This window comes from Sinocyclocheilus grahami, unplaced genomic scaffold (genome assembly GCF_001515645.1).
Source record: "Sinocyclocheilus grahami isolate Dianchi unplaced genomic scaffold, SAMN03320097.WGS_v1.1 scaffold313.1, whole genome shotgun sequence".
NCBI lineage: Eukaryota > Metazoa > Chordata > Actinopteri > Cypriniformes > Cyprinidae > Sinocyclocheilus > Sinocyclocheilus grahami.
In genome coordinates, this window is record NW_015505492.1 from 1,637,599 (window position 1) to 1,654,677 (window position 17,079).

A 17,079-nucleotide genomic window follows, 5' to 3' on the forward strand; every position below is an offset into this window, starting at 1 on the left:
ATTAAGCCTCAATCATTATAAAATGAATAAACTTTAAATAAAGTCACACAGTAGCTGGTCTGATTCATTGTTTTAAATAAACTGGTCCTGTTGCTTTCCAACTAAGATGATACAGTTTGGCATTTTTAATGAGATAACACATTTATATCAAGTTGTGTATTGAAAACGTTTTGTGTGTGTGTGTGTGTGTGTATGTGTCTAACCCACTTTATATTAAGTGTCTTTAACTACTATGTACTAACATTTAAATCAACCATTTGATACAATGGACTTATTGTGTAGATCCATATATTTACACTGTACTTGTATTTAAAATCATACCTGCATGTAATTAGTTGTAATTAATTTCTGTTAATGCATCTGTAATTACACTGTTGACCTCAACCTACCCCTTAAAAGTCAAGTAAAATGTATTTATACAATACAACTGGCCCTCAAATCTACCCATGCCATTAAACCTATTCCTAACCTTAACCATATCTCACCTCAAGTACATAATTGTACATAATCAATCTTTCTGTACTGTATATAGTTGCAGACACCTAATATAAAGAAACCAAAATTTAAACTATATCAGAAGTGTTGTTTTTCTTGTTTGACTTTGTTCTTTCATAATGTCTTCTATACCCATTGACTGAAATGTTGTACAATAGCAGCACACCTGTGAATCAACTTATGTTTTATAAACCTCACAGGCAACTTTCGCAGGTCTTAAAAACACCCAGCATCAGTAAAACACAGCGGGAGGATTAGAGAAGTGGAAAAAAACACACAAGCGTGACTGTGTGTGTGAGCTGAAAATGTGAAATAGTGCTCAAGGACTTTGTCCTTCGCTGTCATTAAAGATTTCGCATGGACTTGTGGGTTGTTTAAAACCATGTGCTCAGTGATGCCAGGGCCTGAACAGGTTTGTCAGTGACAGCAACTGAATCTGCTATGATTGCTGTCACACACTGGGACAAAGGGTCAGCTGTACCTTCAGTCTCTCTAATGATGCTCACAAATAGCTACTCCTCATCCCATATCACAGAGATGAACCAATGCAGACCTGCCACTGTCATCAAGAGGACAGGTAGAAGCTGGAGGCTTTCTAACCATCCAATAGGACACAGAAGTTGAGAGAGTAAAATAGGCCAAAAGTGGAGTCCAGGTTCTCTGTTGAAAAAAAAAAACACATCCTGCATAAATAATTATAAGGTTAGGATGAGAATACAAGTGACAGCAGTAATACAGCCTTTTTTTGTTTATTTTGGCAGTTTGTGACACATTTAAGTGTTTCCCACAAATACATTTGGTTTACATCAGCAAGACTGGCCAACAAAATTTCTTTGACATAAAATGAGCCTTTGATTTCAATAAAGTTCATCTGTCTTCTGTATGTTTGTAATACTGGCTTCAGTTTTTACAGCTAATTACAACTAAAATAATTTTGTTAGCAAACACTCTTAACCATGATTCTAAAACGGCTTTAGTAAAAACAATTCAATATTTCCAACAGAAATTCCTCTTTTGTAAACAGTTTTTAATGTGAAATATGTCTCTATGATCGCATTAGGCTGTGAATCAGAGAAAACAGAGGCACACCAGAAGGCAGGCAGGCAGTGAACAAGAGAGGAAAGAGGAACAGAAGATAAAAAGTCAATTAAAAAAAGGCATTAGTCCTATAAAACACTCGAGCGGCCGTATCTTCCGGTCTCTCAGAGGCCCATCACTGGAAGTCTGGCTTTTCTGGGAATGTGCAGCCCGCGTGGCGAATAATGACATTAGCAGCGTAGTGTCCAGCGCGGATGCACTGCTCAAAGGTCTTATCCTGTACCAGCTGAGACAGGAAACCTGCACACACATGCAAACAGACATTGAAAACAAAAAGAAAAAGCAAAAGGACAAATCAGATCCGCTGCTTGCAAAAGATTGGACAGACAGAAAGCATGTGGAAACATGTTTAATGAACGCACACATGCACACACATTCGAGTGCGTAAACACACACATAAATATGAACCGGCGAATGTTAGCTCAGAAAAGTAGTCGGGTATTGATTTTGTTGCATGCACTTTCTTTTAAAAAATTAAGGAAATCAGGCTTAAGGGGGAAAGGTGATGCAAAAGGTCCCCTTTAGTGATATGCGATACAGAAATCCTCCAGCTGCCCCCGGGCTCTGAACCCTCCCACCTAGATCTCTGCTCTCTGCAGCAGCAGCGGAGCGCATTGAAAAAACAGCTGGCAAATTCATTTTCCAACACGGCAGAGCGCTGGCCTCCAACCTCTTGTTGGAACGGATAAAGGAGTTAAAAAAATCAATACGACGTTTGAGCAAACACGCTCACAGCTCTATTAGTCGCAAGGTTGTCCTGGAAGAGCTACAGGAAGACATGTTAGCAAATCAGGCTCGTGGCCTTTGAAAAGCAGAGGGCCGCGGAAGAGGCGTCGTATGAAGATAAATTACGCGGACCCGAAAGACCCGTGCGAACGGCGTGATCAACACTGATATTTCAGTTTTTCATGAGGAGCCAAACAGCGTTGTGCTTTACGCTTTTGATGGATGGCCTCACAGTTCAGATTGGAGTAGACACGCAGCGGCTATCTGAACGCGCGGTTATTAGCGAAACCCGCAGATTAAAGACAGCTGTGGGGAGTCTGGAAACTCCATAATCCATCATGAAAGTGATCTATTTCCCTGTAACTGTTATCATCTGAGGTTAAATAGTACAATAGTACATTGGCAGCTTCATGTGACTAAACTAAGCCAAATGAATGAAGTATAACTACAATTAATCTGCAAATTGTCATTCCAGAGCAGCTGCGCAGGAAATAAATAAGCACTGCGTGTCAGAGCTCTTGCATCACGGTCCGGTTTCCCAGAGGTTACAGATCAAACCTAATCCTGGATTAAATTGTCCTGTCAATAGTGATTTTCTATTGAACATACTTTCGTCTAGGACCGGTCTGAGTCTAGGACACCTGTTTCAACAATACAATCCATCTGTGTGCTGACAGAGATTTCCTTCTTCTGTGATTTATGCATTAATTATTGGGTTAATTAATCTATTAGGTTATTACACCTTGTGTTCTTGAGAGACTAAAATATTTGTAATAATGTTTGAATATTTATAGTGATCTTTTCTTTGAACATACTTGCGTCTAAGACTAATCTGAGTCTAGGGCACCAGTTTCAACATTTCAATTCATTTGCATGCTGACTGGAGTTCCTTTTTCTGTGATTTATGTATTAATTATCAGGTTAATTAGTTTAGTAGGCTATCAGATCTTGTGTTCTAGAGAGACTTAATTAAAATAATGTTTGAGTATTTATATGAAAATGTATTTCATAACAACAACAACAATAATCCCTTTGTTATTATAATTCAATCAATTTGTATGCTGACTGGAATTATATTCTTCTGTAATTTAATAACTAATTATTAGATTAGGCTATGAATATTTTTTTTATATTTATTTAAACATTAATAATAATAATGATAATAATACTATAGAATTTATCGAACACAAAAGAAGATATTTTGAAAAATATTTGGCTTTTTAGTCCATACAGTCAATGGAAGTCAATGGGGTCCAAATGTTGTTCTGGACACCACTGACTTCCATTGTATTGACAAAAACAGTTGAAATCAATCATCATCATCAGTTTTGCAGGAAAAAGAAAAGTCATGAGGGTGAGATGATGACAGAATTAGTATTTTTAGGTGAACTATTACTTGAAGTATTGAAGTTATTAAAGATGTACTTTGAAAGTACATCTTTATAGCTTTGTCGCACAGTACCTCCAACAAAGGCGTCTCCAGCACCGTTGGTGTCCACTATCTCGCTCTGGTCGATCTCCAGGACAGGGGATGTCTCCACCTTGTCACCTGTGGAAAAGATGGTTCACGGTAAGTGTGAGCTTGTTAAACTATTGTTTGACTGAAAAATGAGCCTCATTCACAGACCGGCTGTTTGGCAGACGTGAGAGACTTTCTGCTGTTAAAAATGGGCCTTTTTAAAAATTTTTTTTTTTTTACAAAAGACTGGATATTTTCCCATAGAAGCTCAAAGCACTTTTTCATTTTACAATAGTGTCAAGTGTAGATTTAAAGCTGCAAAAATAAAAGCCAGTCATCTTGTTGTCAACTCGCACACCTTGCTTCTTCCTCACAAACAAATCTAGTTAGCATGATGCTAATCATCTATGACACAGCAGAAACAGCAACAAACCTAGTGCTGTGAAAAGATGGAGAAGCTTCCCAAAAGACATGCAGAAAGGAACAGAAGGATGTGCCATTTTCACTTGATGAGCTGTAAGAGCCCTGCTTGGGCCTTGAACTCAAGGAGAGGCAATTATATCATTTGCCGGTTCTTCGGCATGACAATTCTTGCACAGAAATGGATCTGCTCTCCAAAATAGCATTTGAAAGACAGCGTCAGTCTATTTTCAGCATTCAGTTTGAATAATCTGTCCCCATTCGGGCTAAAATAATGCATTAACTGTCCCGCGGTTCGCTCTCGAATGCCTTCTGCTGTATGCTTGTGCTTTATTCATGTCATTAGCCTCCATTAGTGTTGAATGAGGCTGATATAACTTTGCTTTGCAGTAAGAAGAGCACTTCAGAGATCCCAATATTAGATTCTTGAGGACCTTCAGAAAATTCCACATGTGGCAAGTCTGGCAGCCCACTCCAGTGCTGCGATTTACCATTTGAAACTGAGCTACTGCTGCCTTCAAGTGCACCTGGTAAACCTCTACTCCACAGTTAGGCAGTCGCTATTACGACACGCTACATATTCAAGTCTAGGGAAAAAAGTGGGAAGTAGCCAAAACAAAATCAATAGATGACACAATTGCTGTCACTTCTGCTATACCATTAGATAAGCATAACTGAATACACCAGGATACTGCATTACTTTTACACAACTAGATTTATGCATTAATTACAGGATTCATTAATCTATCAGGCTTGTATTCTAAAGAGAATATTATTAAAGAGAATGTTTGAATATTTGCATGAAATTAATGATAATAATATTAATAAAAGTTATTACATACAAATGTTAATAAACCATGAATAAAATAAAATAATGAATAAAAAAATCAACAATAATAATATATATAAGTATAATTACATAATAATATTAATGTATTATTATACATATATAAATACAGTATATTAATATTTATTGATACTTGTGCATTTATTTAATAATGATTCATTTCCTTTGAATAATGCAAACAGTGAAGGGCATGTCTTAAAGTGGGCATGAAATGAAAACTCATTTTTTTACTGCATGTTATTGATCTTACTGTGAACGATTCATTCTTGCATATGTTTTTTTTTAATTTTATAAAATTAGATTTTAAACAACAGACTTCTCTCTGGTGTGTATTCTGGATTTCTCCATTCATTTAGCTGGCTTTAACCCTGCCTATCCTCAATCAACAGCAAGCATGCATTTATTTTTTAGCACAACACCCACATCTCAAAATCCAATCAACAACCAATAAATCAAACAAAATCCCTGTTTCTTGATAAACAATTACACTCACAACACAGAAGACAAGATTTGTCGCTACCCCCATTTGATTCCAACTTAAAGCTTTACAAGTTTTGACACCTGAAAGTCAAAATATCTCAATCAACGAAGTCATTCATCGCTGTCAACTGCAGAGTTGCTTTCTGCCATCTTTGATGTCTACATATCCCTTTCCAACTTTACTCTGGTATCAGAAAATTCAGAGCATCCCATAAGCCAAAACAAATTCTTGTGGCCATTTATGTGCACGGAACTCAAAATTACAACACTACACTTGAAGGCTACATGAAACTTTACATTTCCTCACACAAACAAGAGGACCCCAGGCAGAAAGAGTCTCAGCAAGCCCTAGAGATGATTCTTTCACCAAAACAACCCGTAATCTGCAACAACAGAGGGCTTTAAAGCATACACCTGCTAATTGTAGTCGGTAGGTGTCAAAGACCATCACTTTGTGTGGAGAACTTCAGAGGAAACCTTCAGACGCAGACAGTAAACAACACAGAAAGCGTGCAAAGGCTTTCAACTGACGCAACAATGAGCACTCAAGACACGTCTGCTGCGTGTGTGAGCGGTTTCTCCCTAAACGAGGCAGCCGATTGTGTCTTTGATAATTAATTACACAAAAAGCAGATCCTTTTAGAATCAGCTAATTAGCAGCAAAACGACTTTGCTTAATTAATGCAGGCAATGAAGCATGCTCGCCCGCCTTCCTCTTGAAATGATTAACTAGAGGATCTTACGTGTGAATTAAGTTAACAGAAACTCATGATCTATCAATTATTTTGCAATTAAAGATTACAATATTTCCACTGCCATCATAGCATGCTTTCTCCCTCATGACAAACTAGTAAATACACATGTTTACAGTAGGTACGGAAAGTATTCAGACCCCCTTACATTTTTCACTCTTTGTTATATTGCAGCCATTTGCTAAAATCATTTAAGTTATTTTTTTTCCTCATTAATGTACACACAGCACCCCATATTGACAGAAAAACACAGAATTGTTGACATTTTTGCAGATTTATTAAAAAAGAAAAACTGAAATATCACATGGTCCTAAGTCAACATCTGCAGTTTTGGTTGAACAGACAAATGACTGAAGGTGGGGGGAAAAAAATGACCAGACGCAAATGAATATGTTCAAAATGAAACTGTATGTGGTTCCTTCCTTCCTGTACACAGGCTGACCTGATTCTACTTCCTTTTATGACTCAGAAACAGCGCAGCCTGAGCGCGAGAGAAAAAATAGCCATTAACTGTTTCTCCCTTTGATACCCATGACTGAACCGAAGAGGCTCTAGACAATAATGGACATCAAACTTGACGATTAAAGGGGTCATATGATGCGATTTAAATTTTTCCTTTCTCTTTGGAGTGTTACAAGCTCTTGGTGCATAAAGAAGATCTGTAAAGTTGCAAAGACTAAAGTCTCAAATCCAAAGAGATATTCTTTATCAAAGTTAAGAGTCAACCACACCTACCTAAAACGGCTCGTTCTAACACGCCCCCAAACATGTCTATGTCACGATGTGGGAAGATTTGCATAACGCCGCCCAAATGTTCACGCAAAGAAAGAAGGCGTAACTTTTATTCTCGCTGTAGTATTGTTGTTGCCGCCATGTCGTGAAGGCGCTGTGTTTCGTTGTGAAAGCGAAACTACTTTGGTTGGCCTTCCAAAAGAGGATGATATCCGCTTCGTCATGCCTGGAGCTAATCCGTGCTGGTTGCTGAGGAAATACATCAACTTCGCGCTGTCGATCGCCGGATCGGCTTTCACCGTGGACAGAGCGGAGTCCAGCCCGGGGTCGTCACATGTGGTTGCCGCAAGCCCTCCGCCGCGCCGTTCTCAAGCCCACCGGCTGCCGCTCACTCTAGCCGGCCTCCGCATACCCAAGGCCGCGGTGAGTGATGCTTTTTCGTTGTGAAAGCGAAACTACTTTGTTTGGCCTTCCAAAAGAGGACACGACTAGAGATCAGTGGTTAAGTTGTATTTACAACACTGTTCAGGCAATTCAGATGTGTCCAGTGCATTTTATGGAGGACTGTTTCCTGATCCTGGGAGAGTAGACTACAGTGCCGGCTGTTCTTACTCACAGACTGCAAGTACATTTTTTATATTTAAAGAATTTGCCACTGACGATTCAAATGCGAGTTTTTTGGGCAGTGTAGTGTAGCACTTGTTGTTTGTCATTTCTCCGCTCACAAATGCAGACATGGTTTTATGTTACGCTCCGGCCGGACAGGGCCTCACAATATGGTAAGGGGCGTAACATTTCCGTCACACGCTTGAGGTATTCGGCCAATCACAACGCACTGGATAGTTGGCCAATCAGACCGATGAGCTTTGAAAAAAAAACGATGCGTTTCAGAAAGGCGGGGCATAGAGGAGAAACAATAATGTACAGTATGTGGACCGCATAAACACATTTCATCAGACCAAATACACAAAATAATGTTCTTTTTAGCAGCATCATATGACCCCTTTAAGGCTCGTATGAAGCAACGACACTCTTTTCTTCAGATTTGTGAGGGAGGTAGCAGAGATACAATGCAATTCAGCATGGTGAGAATGTAGGTACTTGCACAGACTAACCCCTCTGCCCTTTGATGACAGGTCACGCACCAGAGGCATGCTGGGAAATGTCCAAACATCCCAGCCGTGGTGAGTCATCTGGAAAAAAAATTATGAGGTGGTTCTTGGAAGTACATGGTACAACATTAGGTCATATCCAAAGGTCAGAGTCCACAATAAAAAAATATGCTACAATAAAAAAAAAATCTTAAAACACAAGAGCACGCTGCCTATTAAGTCCATGTAAATTGCTGCATGGAACAAATGTCAATACAATAAAACCTTGGTGTGTAAAACAGATTAAACTTGATTTAGGGTCTGGAGGGAGAGCCCTGAGCTCTAAGAGCTCGAGAAACATACACTGCCAGTCTTCTATCTTGGTAAACAAGGCTGAACTTGCATATGTGCTAGTCCCCTTGCATTGATGTTTAATGGTGCATGTTGCTCTAGGTGGTTCCCATAACCTCACTTTGTCTCCTACAAGCTGCATCAATTGATATGATAATGGGGGGAGGACGTGCGAAATGAGAGGGGCTGCGCTGGAGGACGAGGCGTCCAAGCACTTGGATGCCAAATGGTGTCCAGGAGCCTCTCTCAGCTCTCAATGGGGACAATGACAAGAGTTTCAAGGAATGGAGGCAAGAGGCAGATGCTTAGAAAAAAGAAAGATTCACACTACTAATTGGTCCAATAGGATGTTTTCATTACTGTCCCTGTGTGTCATCGTTAACCAACATCAACAGCAAAAATAATATAATAATTCAGTATTGTCTTTGTGAAAGGAATGTTTGGAAAAATTAAACGCAATTCCACATAATAAATGAATATAAAATAATATTCATAAAATTGTTTACAAATACTTTTTAGTATTTTTAGAAGTTGCTTAAATGCAATCCAATAATGGGCCTTAACTATAAATTAAATAAATTGATTTATTATTTCTTTGTAAAATACTATTGACAACTCAATGTGTTAATCACAAGTGAATCAAAAGCCTTGAGCACAGCATGAAGTTGTAAGCTGCATGTGTTTGATTCACAAAAAAAGTTTTGATTCATTAGCGTCAGTTCAGGAATCGGTGGTTGAATTATACTGCTCAAGCTGTGTGGGTTTCATTCATTATAAAGAACTGACTCTTAAAGAGTCATTCACACTACACTGGTTGCGGCATATATTTTTGATTCACTATAAACCAGTTCATAAGAGTCATTCAAAACAAACTGCTACATAGTGTGCTTTTTACTCACTAAAAAGAACCATCCTATTAGAGTCATTTGTTCGTGAATCACACTTTTTTGTGCAGTAGATTTAGTAGAGTTGCGGTAGCAACCCTAACTGTACTACAGGAAACACATCCGCATGGGCGGAAGAATGAACGCAAAGAAGCATTAACAGAATCAATCATTCAATTCCCATTAATTTTTTTAAAGGAACAGCTAATAACCAGAATACTAAGCCAATTCTTGAGTGTCAAATAAAAGGCAAAACAGTATGAGGGAAAGGACAAGTCAGCTGAACAAAAGAAAATAATTTAAAGAGTAAAAATGAATAATTTCTGAATTAAGGTTTTACAAGAGTTTCTGGTCCAATGTGAATGAGGACAATTTCTATAAGCACGCAAGAGCAAACTAGGGCAAATAAAAACAGAGAAATTAAATTCCTAAATCGCTACATGCTGCTCTCATTGCCCCCAAAACCATTTCAACATCTTCCATTTCATCAAACCGGAGAGAACGCATCACATCTTCATTCAAAACATATTATTGAACTTGGCTCTCAACATGCTGCTTTGGTTAGTCTGAGAGCGTTCCAGGACCAATTTCATGTTAATGTATAACACAAAAGAGGCCATTGGCAGGGCTCTTTAATAGGCATGGCAATTAAAACTTTGCTGCCAAAACCTGTCTTTGTTGTTACTGGCTTGTGGTCGTCCCTGTAAACACAGTCTCTGGGCAGTTCACAGGGAGTTCCATCGCTTTTGTGGTTTTGCCATTCTTCGCTTTAAATGTTCACGCAGAAAGCGAAAATACTTTCCTCTGCGTGACTATCCAGGGAGTGGGAAAAAAGGGGCAACAAAGTTACACCTCCCGAGCTGTGAGGTTATATTAATAGCTCCTGTACAGCTGTTTCTTTTTGGTGCTGTGTTTGGCACTTGTGTGCACAGATCAGAAGTGAGATGTTGCTTTCAGGGTTTTGTCTCCCTTTGGCACAGGCCTCTCAGGAGGATGAGGAAACCGCGGCTCTGCTCGCAAAGGGACTCCAGGAACAAGCAGCACTGTAAACATGTATTTGACCGGCTCAAAAGAAAACAGGCCGGCGAAGACAAAACATGCACACGTGACTATTTATAGAGGCCGAGCGTCAGAAAAAGCCATTGTAACATTTACAGCGCTGTGGAGTCACGCCAATTACGTGTAATAAATTATCTTGTTATCACTTGTTATGTGCGGCGTAATATGATTATGCTCGTAATGTGACAAGCCAAAACCATGACTGCCTCGGGTCATGCGATAATTACTCTTTTACTGTATCTTAGGCATTGTCGTTTCCAATATATCACTGCAACACAAAAAGTGTGTCGTATAATCGCACGCTGGATTATTCTTTGGCTTTTCAGACAGCAACAGAAATGTTTCACGTCTCCAATAGATACCTGAGCTACTGAATGACAAGCTATTCACTACACAATGAGACATGACACAAAACCAATGAGCGGGAGAGAGATTCAAGACCTTGAGACAGTTGCGGAACAGTGAGAGATTATTCCTCTCAAATCCACTTCTCGTCGGCTCCAGAGCCAAACAAAAGCTCCAAGGAGTAAACAAGGATGGCCCTCCTCTTGGCAAACAGACTGAGGAAACTGCCCTCACTTGCCTTCTTTTCTCTGATCCACTATCTCCACGCTAGGGCTGGTCAGAGAAACATGAGCGTGACAAACACATTTAGCCGCTAATAAAGGGCACCCACCATGCCGAGAGTGGCAGGAGATAACCGGCACAAATAATCAGAGGAGTCTGGGACGGAGAGAGCTTTAAGAGGCAGTTTTGCCCTTTTCAAAGCGAGACATTGATCAGATCCCCTCGCCTCTGAGCCATGCTAATTAGCTGAAGACGAGCAGTGATGATGTCACGATCGATTTGGCGGACGTGAGGAGGTCTTCATCCGTTGCCCTTCCCATCATGAGTGAGATACTGAATGAATGCGATGCATATGCTCAAATTTCATGAAAATAGACAAAATCTGTGATAGCTGGTTTCCACATCAGAGTAAAAATAAAGGTAATTGTGAGTTTTAAATAAAACATGATAGAAAAAGTCACAATTGTGAGATATAAAGTTGTACATATGAGAAAATTCAATCAAAATTGAGATATATAACTATATAATATAAAAAAATAGAGATAAAATGTCACATTTAGAGATGTCCATTATGAAAAATAAGTTTACAGTTGTGAGAAAGTCAGCTTATTTCCACCTCAGAGTAAAGGTAATTGTGAATTTAAAAGTTTCAATTATGAGAATTAAAGTCTGGGAGATATAAAGTGTCAATTGTGAGATGTATAGTCACTATTATGATAAGCAAGCAGCAAAACAATCTGTAATTAAGTTGAAATTGTGTGAGAAATTTGCATTTGTGAGATTTGAAATCAAAACAGAAAGCAAAAAAACAAAAATTAAGTTGCAGATATGAGAAAGAGATAAAAAGGGAAAAAAAATTCAACTCACAATGACACACTGTAAAATGTCAAGAAAAGTGTTGAGAAGTCTCAATTGTGAGATATAAAGACCCAACTGTGAGAAATAGTTTTAGTTATGAAACAATACTGCAGTTTTGAGATATAAAGTCACAATTTGAGATAGGAAATTGTGACTGCAAGAAATACAATTAGGCTACTTTTTAAAATTTTTAAAACTATGTTGCCTAAACAAGAAAGTTCAGTCCACCTTGTGTCAGTAAAGTCATCACAAAGGCTGTTTACGTAATCAATCAATGCTACGTCTTATAGCTCTTTTCTTTTGCTATTTAAGCCTATCAAAACAAGTAGCCACTAACTGACTGTTTACAGCGTTTCTCTTTTAGCTCAGCTGCTTCAAAGGTGCATTGCATTAATGAGACAAACAAGGACGGGCAAACATTACAGAATAATAGCCCTAACATAACACAAGAAAAATGTGAGGGAGAGCATGAACACGCACGCACACACACACACACACACACACACACACACACACACACACACACACACACACACACACACAGGAGGAGCGTGTGCGTTTATGAGTGCATAATGACCTTTGCTAAGGGCTCACGGAGATGGAGGAAAACAGACTGAATCGAAAAGGCTCCTCTAGGGAGTTCATTAGGTGCAGGTAAATCTGACAGTGCATTAGACACATTCCTCCCGAATAAGTTTCAAGACGAGCAGCACCTCTCCAGGAGCAGGAATGAAAATGTTCCTCTTTAGTAGACGACAAAAACAAAACGGATTACATGGAGCGACTTTAGAATTATTAGCAACTGAAGTAAAGGCAATTTATTTCTCTCACTCTTAGAGTCACAATGACACAGAAGTAGCGACAGAACGTTTCTTCCATATTGCGATGAACATCTAAGTGAAACAGATTATTGAAAAAGGAAGGAAAAAAAATGTAGGGCAGGACTTGGTGACATACATTAGTTGTTATAAGCAGATCTGAATACAAGCTTGCAGTCACTTATAGTAAAGGGGCAGTGTTTATGCAGAATAAATCATTGCAGAAGTTCTGCATGTGTCACCAAGGAAAAGTTATGACATTTTAATTCAAATTATGAGCTCAAAAAGTTTTTTTTAAGAAATCTAACTTATGCATGGATGAACTATTCACAATCTAGAACATGCATTTAGAAAATAGGGTGGATTTTCATTTTATGCCAATTGTAATGTAGTCTTGATTAAAAAGCACCTGCAAAACACCAGGGAAACTTTGGAGAAGTCAGTCATAAAGAATGACATGAGGGTGAGTAAACGATGACAATTTTAATTTTTGGGTGGACTATCCCTTTAAAACACATCACGTGCTTAAGTTGGGACAACCACATCCAAGCCCAGTGTTTTCCAGCCTAGATAAGAAGGATATGGTCATGTCCAGATATCACCGAAACAGTGGAGTATACAAGTCGACTGGAAATAAACAAAACTGCAGCAGCCTTGCTCTCTTTCTCACTCTCTCTCTGCAGAAATGCAAAGACGCCCCTCCTGTTGTGGTGTTAGTTTCACTTCTCGTGATATTAAAAGGAACACAACAAAGGTTATCTCTCTCTCGAACCTCTGTTCCAGGAAGTTAAGAGTAAAGTGCGAAACTTATGAGTCATGACTCTGCCCGAAACTGCCAGCCTGCCCTCGTTGGGCTACATTCCTACACATCAAGTAGTTTGGGATTAAACGGGACGTTCTATTTTGCAAAGCGGTCACGAAGAGTGCGATTAAGTTAGCTTAATACGTGAACTCACGGAGGAGGGAAAGTACTAATAGAACATCACAGACTCTTTTCCTCCCCGTGAAGTCGTCGTCCCTGCCGGAGCCCCTGGGCAACCCAGCACACTCAGCCATCATTAGATCAAAGACCGTGGGCGCCACGCTCTTAATACGAGCCTGTAATAGGTGCGCCAGCAGGGCCGCGCTCTGTTCAGCGATGTCACAAAGGTGCTTCATTAAGGGCTCCTCTTCTGGCAGCTTTCATTAAGGAAATTAATGTGGAGGGGCGAGGACAGCCTGCGTTTATGCCGTGAGAGAAAGCCGGCGCGCACAAAGAGGAACTACACAATAACAAATCTGCATCTCTTTGGAGCGTCGCCCCCAGGGCCTATCATTCCAGCCTTCTTAATCACCATTAAAACAACTTCATTGTTACATTCAGAGCTGAATGATCCCATCCCCACATAGAGAGCAAATTGCAAATGAAATGTAGAGATTAGACGGCATCAGAGCATAGCCTCTGGGAGGCTGAGCAAATCTTCAATTCTCTTTTATATTGATGTTTATTGGCGGAGGCAGCGGGGAGCAATAACGTCCCTCTCCTTCTCCGTCGCCCCTGCTATTTGAACCCACTTATTCGGCGCTCGTGCGACGCCTGACATTTTTTATGGCCAACTACCTTGTGCGCGGCATCCTCGTTCACTTCGCATAGGTTCGCCGGGGGTTGCCGCCGACCCCGCGGCTCCTTTTGAAAGGGCTACAGGAGGTTAGCCGAGCCCGCCTTTTTCCTCAGCGCAGTGTAAAATGCCTCCAGGAAAGTATTTTCTCTAAAGCCGACGCTTAGGCTGAAAGTTAGCTAGGAACAAGTGGGAGTGAGGCGGTTCTGTAGCAAAAGGAAAGGATTGTCTTGTAGCGCTTTCCTCTGATGAGGCTTTACAGGAGTAGCAATTGCCTGAGCAGCCTTATCAGCCCAGGGGGACTAATGCTATTAGCGTATGTGTGATAAACGCAGCACAGTGGAACCAATACAGCCAGCTTTGCCACGTTACTCTGGTAACATGTTGTGTAAATTGTATAATACAGAGCTCTGCAACAGCTCTGCTTAACAACACTTCTATCCTGTAGTGCAGACTTGTGAATAGGATTAGACCTATAAGCTAACAGGGGCGAGGGACTCAGAGAGGCCTGCGGTGTCATCGGGATGTCATGTGTCAAATCACTCTAAGAGTAAGGCCTATAAAATCAGAGAACAATCTTAACATGGTATTTTATTGCATCAGTGGTCGGAAACCTTAGGCACGCATGTCACCATTGGCAAACAAGTGAAAATAGTGACAATGTTATATGATTATAATTTTATTTAACTGTTTAAGAATGTTCAGTAAAAATAAGCTTTGACAGGAAAATAAACATCCATTAATCCATTAATTAAAGCTGCAGTCCGTAACTTTTTTTGGTTAAAAATGATCCGAAATCAATATTTGAGCAAGTACATAACCAGCCAGTGTTCAAAACTAATCGCCTTACTTTAGCCCGATTCACAACGGTTAGCTTATAATAATGTTTTCTAATTTGAATGGTACGAGTAGGTTTTCACGGGAAATTCAAGCATGCTGCTGCATCATTACGTAAACAAAGAAGTTGTCCCGGCTACTAGGCTATCGCATGTGAGGATGCTGCAGGTGGCGGATCGTTTATAGTCTTTTCTCACAGCAGCCAGAATATTTAAATGTATCATTTCGATGGTGCATTGTAATCCAGAAAGGACTATGTGTTTATGAAACACATGTGAATGAAATTAAATTATATTCCAGTTTTAAATGTGCTTTGATTACAGATAGCCTGAGATTACACAAGATTTGTATTCTAAAGACAACCAGTTCGAAGGGAGCATAATTTGCTTTTTGGATTAAAAGAATTTGTTAATATGAAATTCGAATGGTATGACAATTAGAGATTAGACTGTACAGAAATTTAAATCTACACGCTAATACACACTACAGGCAATGCTGATATTGTTAGCATTAATAATTTGAGTATAAAGTATAACAATAATAATAATTTACACGGTTTGATGTGATATGAGCTAACAGATCTTTAGATTAAATCACCATTGGTTGCGATTTATTGTAATGCTTTTTTCCTCAGTTGGTCAGAACAAACGTGACAGACTTGTTACTTGTTCAGATGCCAATATACGGTGAAAATTCCTATTTGGGTCATATATTCCAAGACGTAGGCTAGAATCTGTGATTGTGAAGTACAGTAAATATCCACACCGGTGCGGTGACTGACTGCCACACATACTCCTCAAAACTTTCAAATCATTCGCGCGCCGGAGCACAACCCACACAAGGAAGATAATTCCACAAACAGCTGCAATTGCAGGTTTTCAAACAGAGATGGCGACAAAGAGGCAAAACTTACGGACTGCAGCTTTAAATACTGTCAGAAAAAAAGACACTGATTTATACAATCGCATTAAATAAAGTCAAATTAACAGCAAGATGACATACCATTCAAAATATTTTTCTTTAAAGAAACTAATACTTGAATTAAAATTACATTTAATTACTCTGATGAAGTGACAGTAAAGATATTTATAATATGAAATGTTATATGTAGTTCTATTATAAATACATGCTGTTCTTTTGAACTTTCTATTCAAAGAATCCTGAAATAAAAACACCAGAATTCCACAAAAAATACGGAGCATCACAACTGTTTTCAATATTAATAATACTAATAAGAAGAAATGGTTTTGAGCACCAAAACAGCATATCAGAATTATTTCTGAAGGATCATGTAACATTAAAGAGTGGCGCAATGGCTGCTAAAAACTCAGCTTTGCCATCACAGGAATAAATTACATTTTAAAAGATAATAAAGTAGAAAACAGTTATTTTTAATTGTAATAATATTTCAATATATTACTTTTTACTGTATTTTTTTATCTATTAATTGCAGCCTTGGTGAGCATAAGAGATTTCTTTCAAAACCATAAAATTACCAACTCCAAACGTAAACGAACAAAAATGTGACTTTATATCAAGATATAGTTTAGAGGGAGGAAAAACTGGATGCAGACCGGATTCAAACTTTTGTTTCTTGCATGAGCACCAAGGCTCAACTAGCTGGTGTGTATCTACAAACTGCTGGGCCAAACCTCTTCAGGTTTTTTGCATCTAAAGGTCATGTACTGTGTTTACCTCATTGTTTTTCCAGGGTCTCCAGAGCGTTGCAAGGGCAGCCGCTCATTGTGTTCCCGAGAGATTTAAATAATGTCCAACCTCGACAGAATTCATTGTAACAACACTGTGAAATTCAATGAATCAAAATACAAAAGGCAATAAAAGGCGAATTATCCTGAACAAATGGAATTTAGCCGAGACTGGGCACTGGCGGACTGTAAAGCGAGGAATGCCGTTCTGGCAGGTGCAATGAAGAGCAGGAGAAGAAGAGCATAAACAGCTCAGCCTGTCCCCTTTACATTCCTGCCGCAACCCCCCCCCCCCCCCCTT

At 39.3% G+C, this 17,079-nt stretch overlaps 1 protein-coding gene across 2 annotated transcripts in view; it reads right to left on the minus strand.

Moving 5' to 3' along the window:
* Positions 1 to 1,228: 1,228 nt before the first annotated feature.
* adka (adenosine kinase a) overlaps positions 1,229 to 17,079 on the minus strand; it is a 170,341-nt gene continuing 154,490 nt past the window's right edge. For both annotated transcript variants that reach the window (XM_016294210.1, XM_016294211.1), the window contains exons 10-11: positions 3,782 to 3,868; positions 1,229 to 1,833 (exon numbers count right to left, since the gene is read on the minus strand). In XM_016294210.1, the coding sequence (XP_016149696.1) occupies positions 1,709 to 1,833; positions 3,782 to 3,868 (212 nt within the window). In that variant the 3' untranslated portion in view covers positions 1,229 to 1,708. The remainder of the gene's footprint in view (positions 1,834 to 3,781; positions 3,869 to 17,079) is intronic.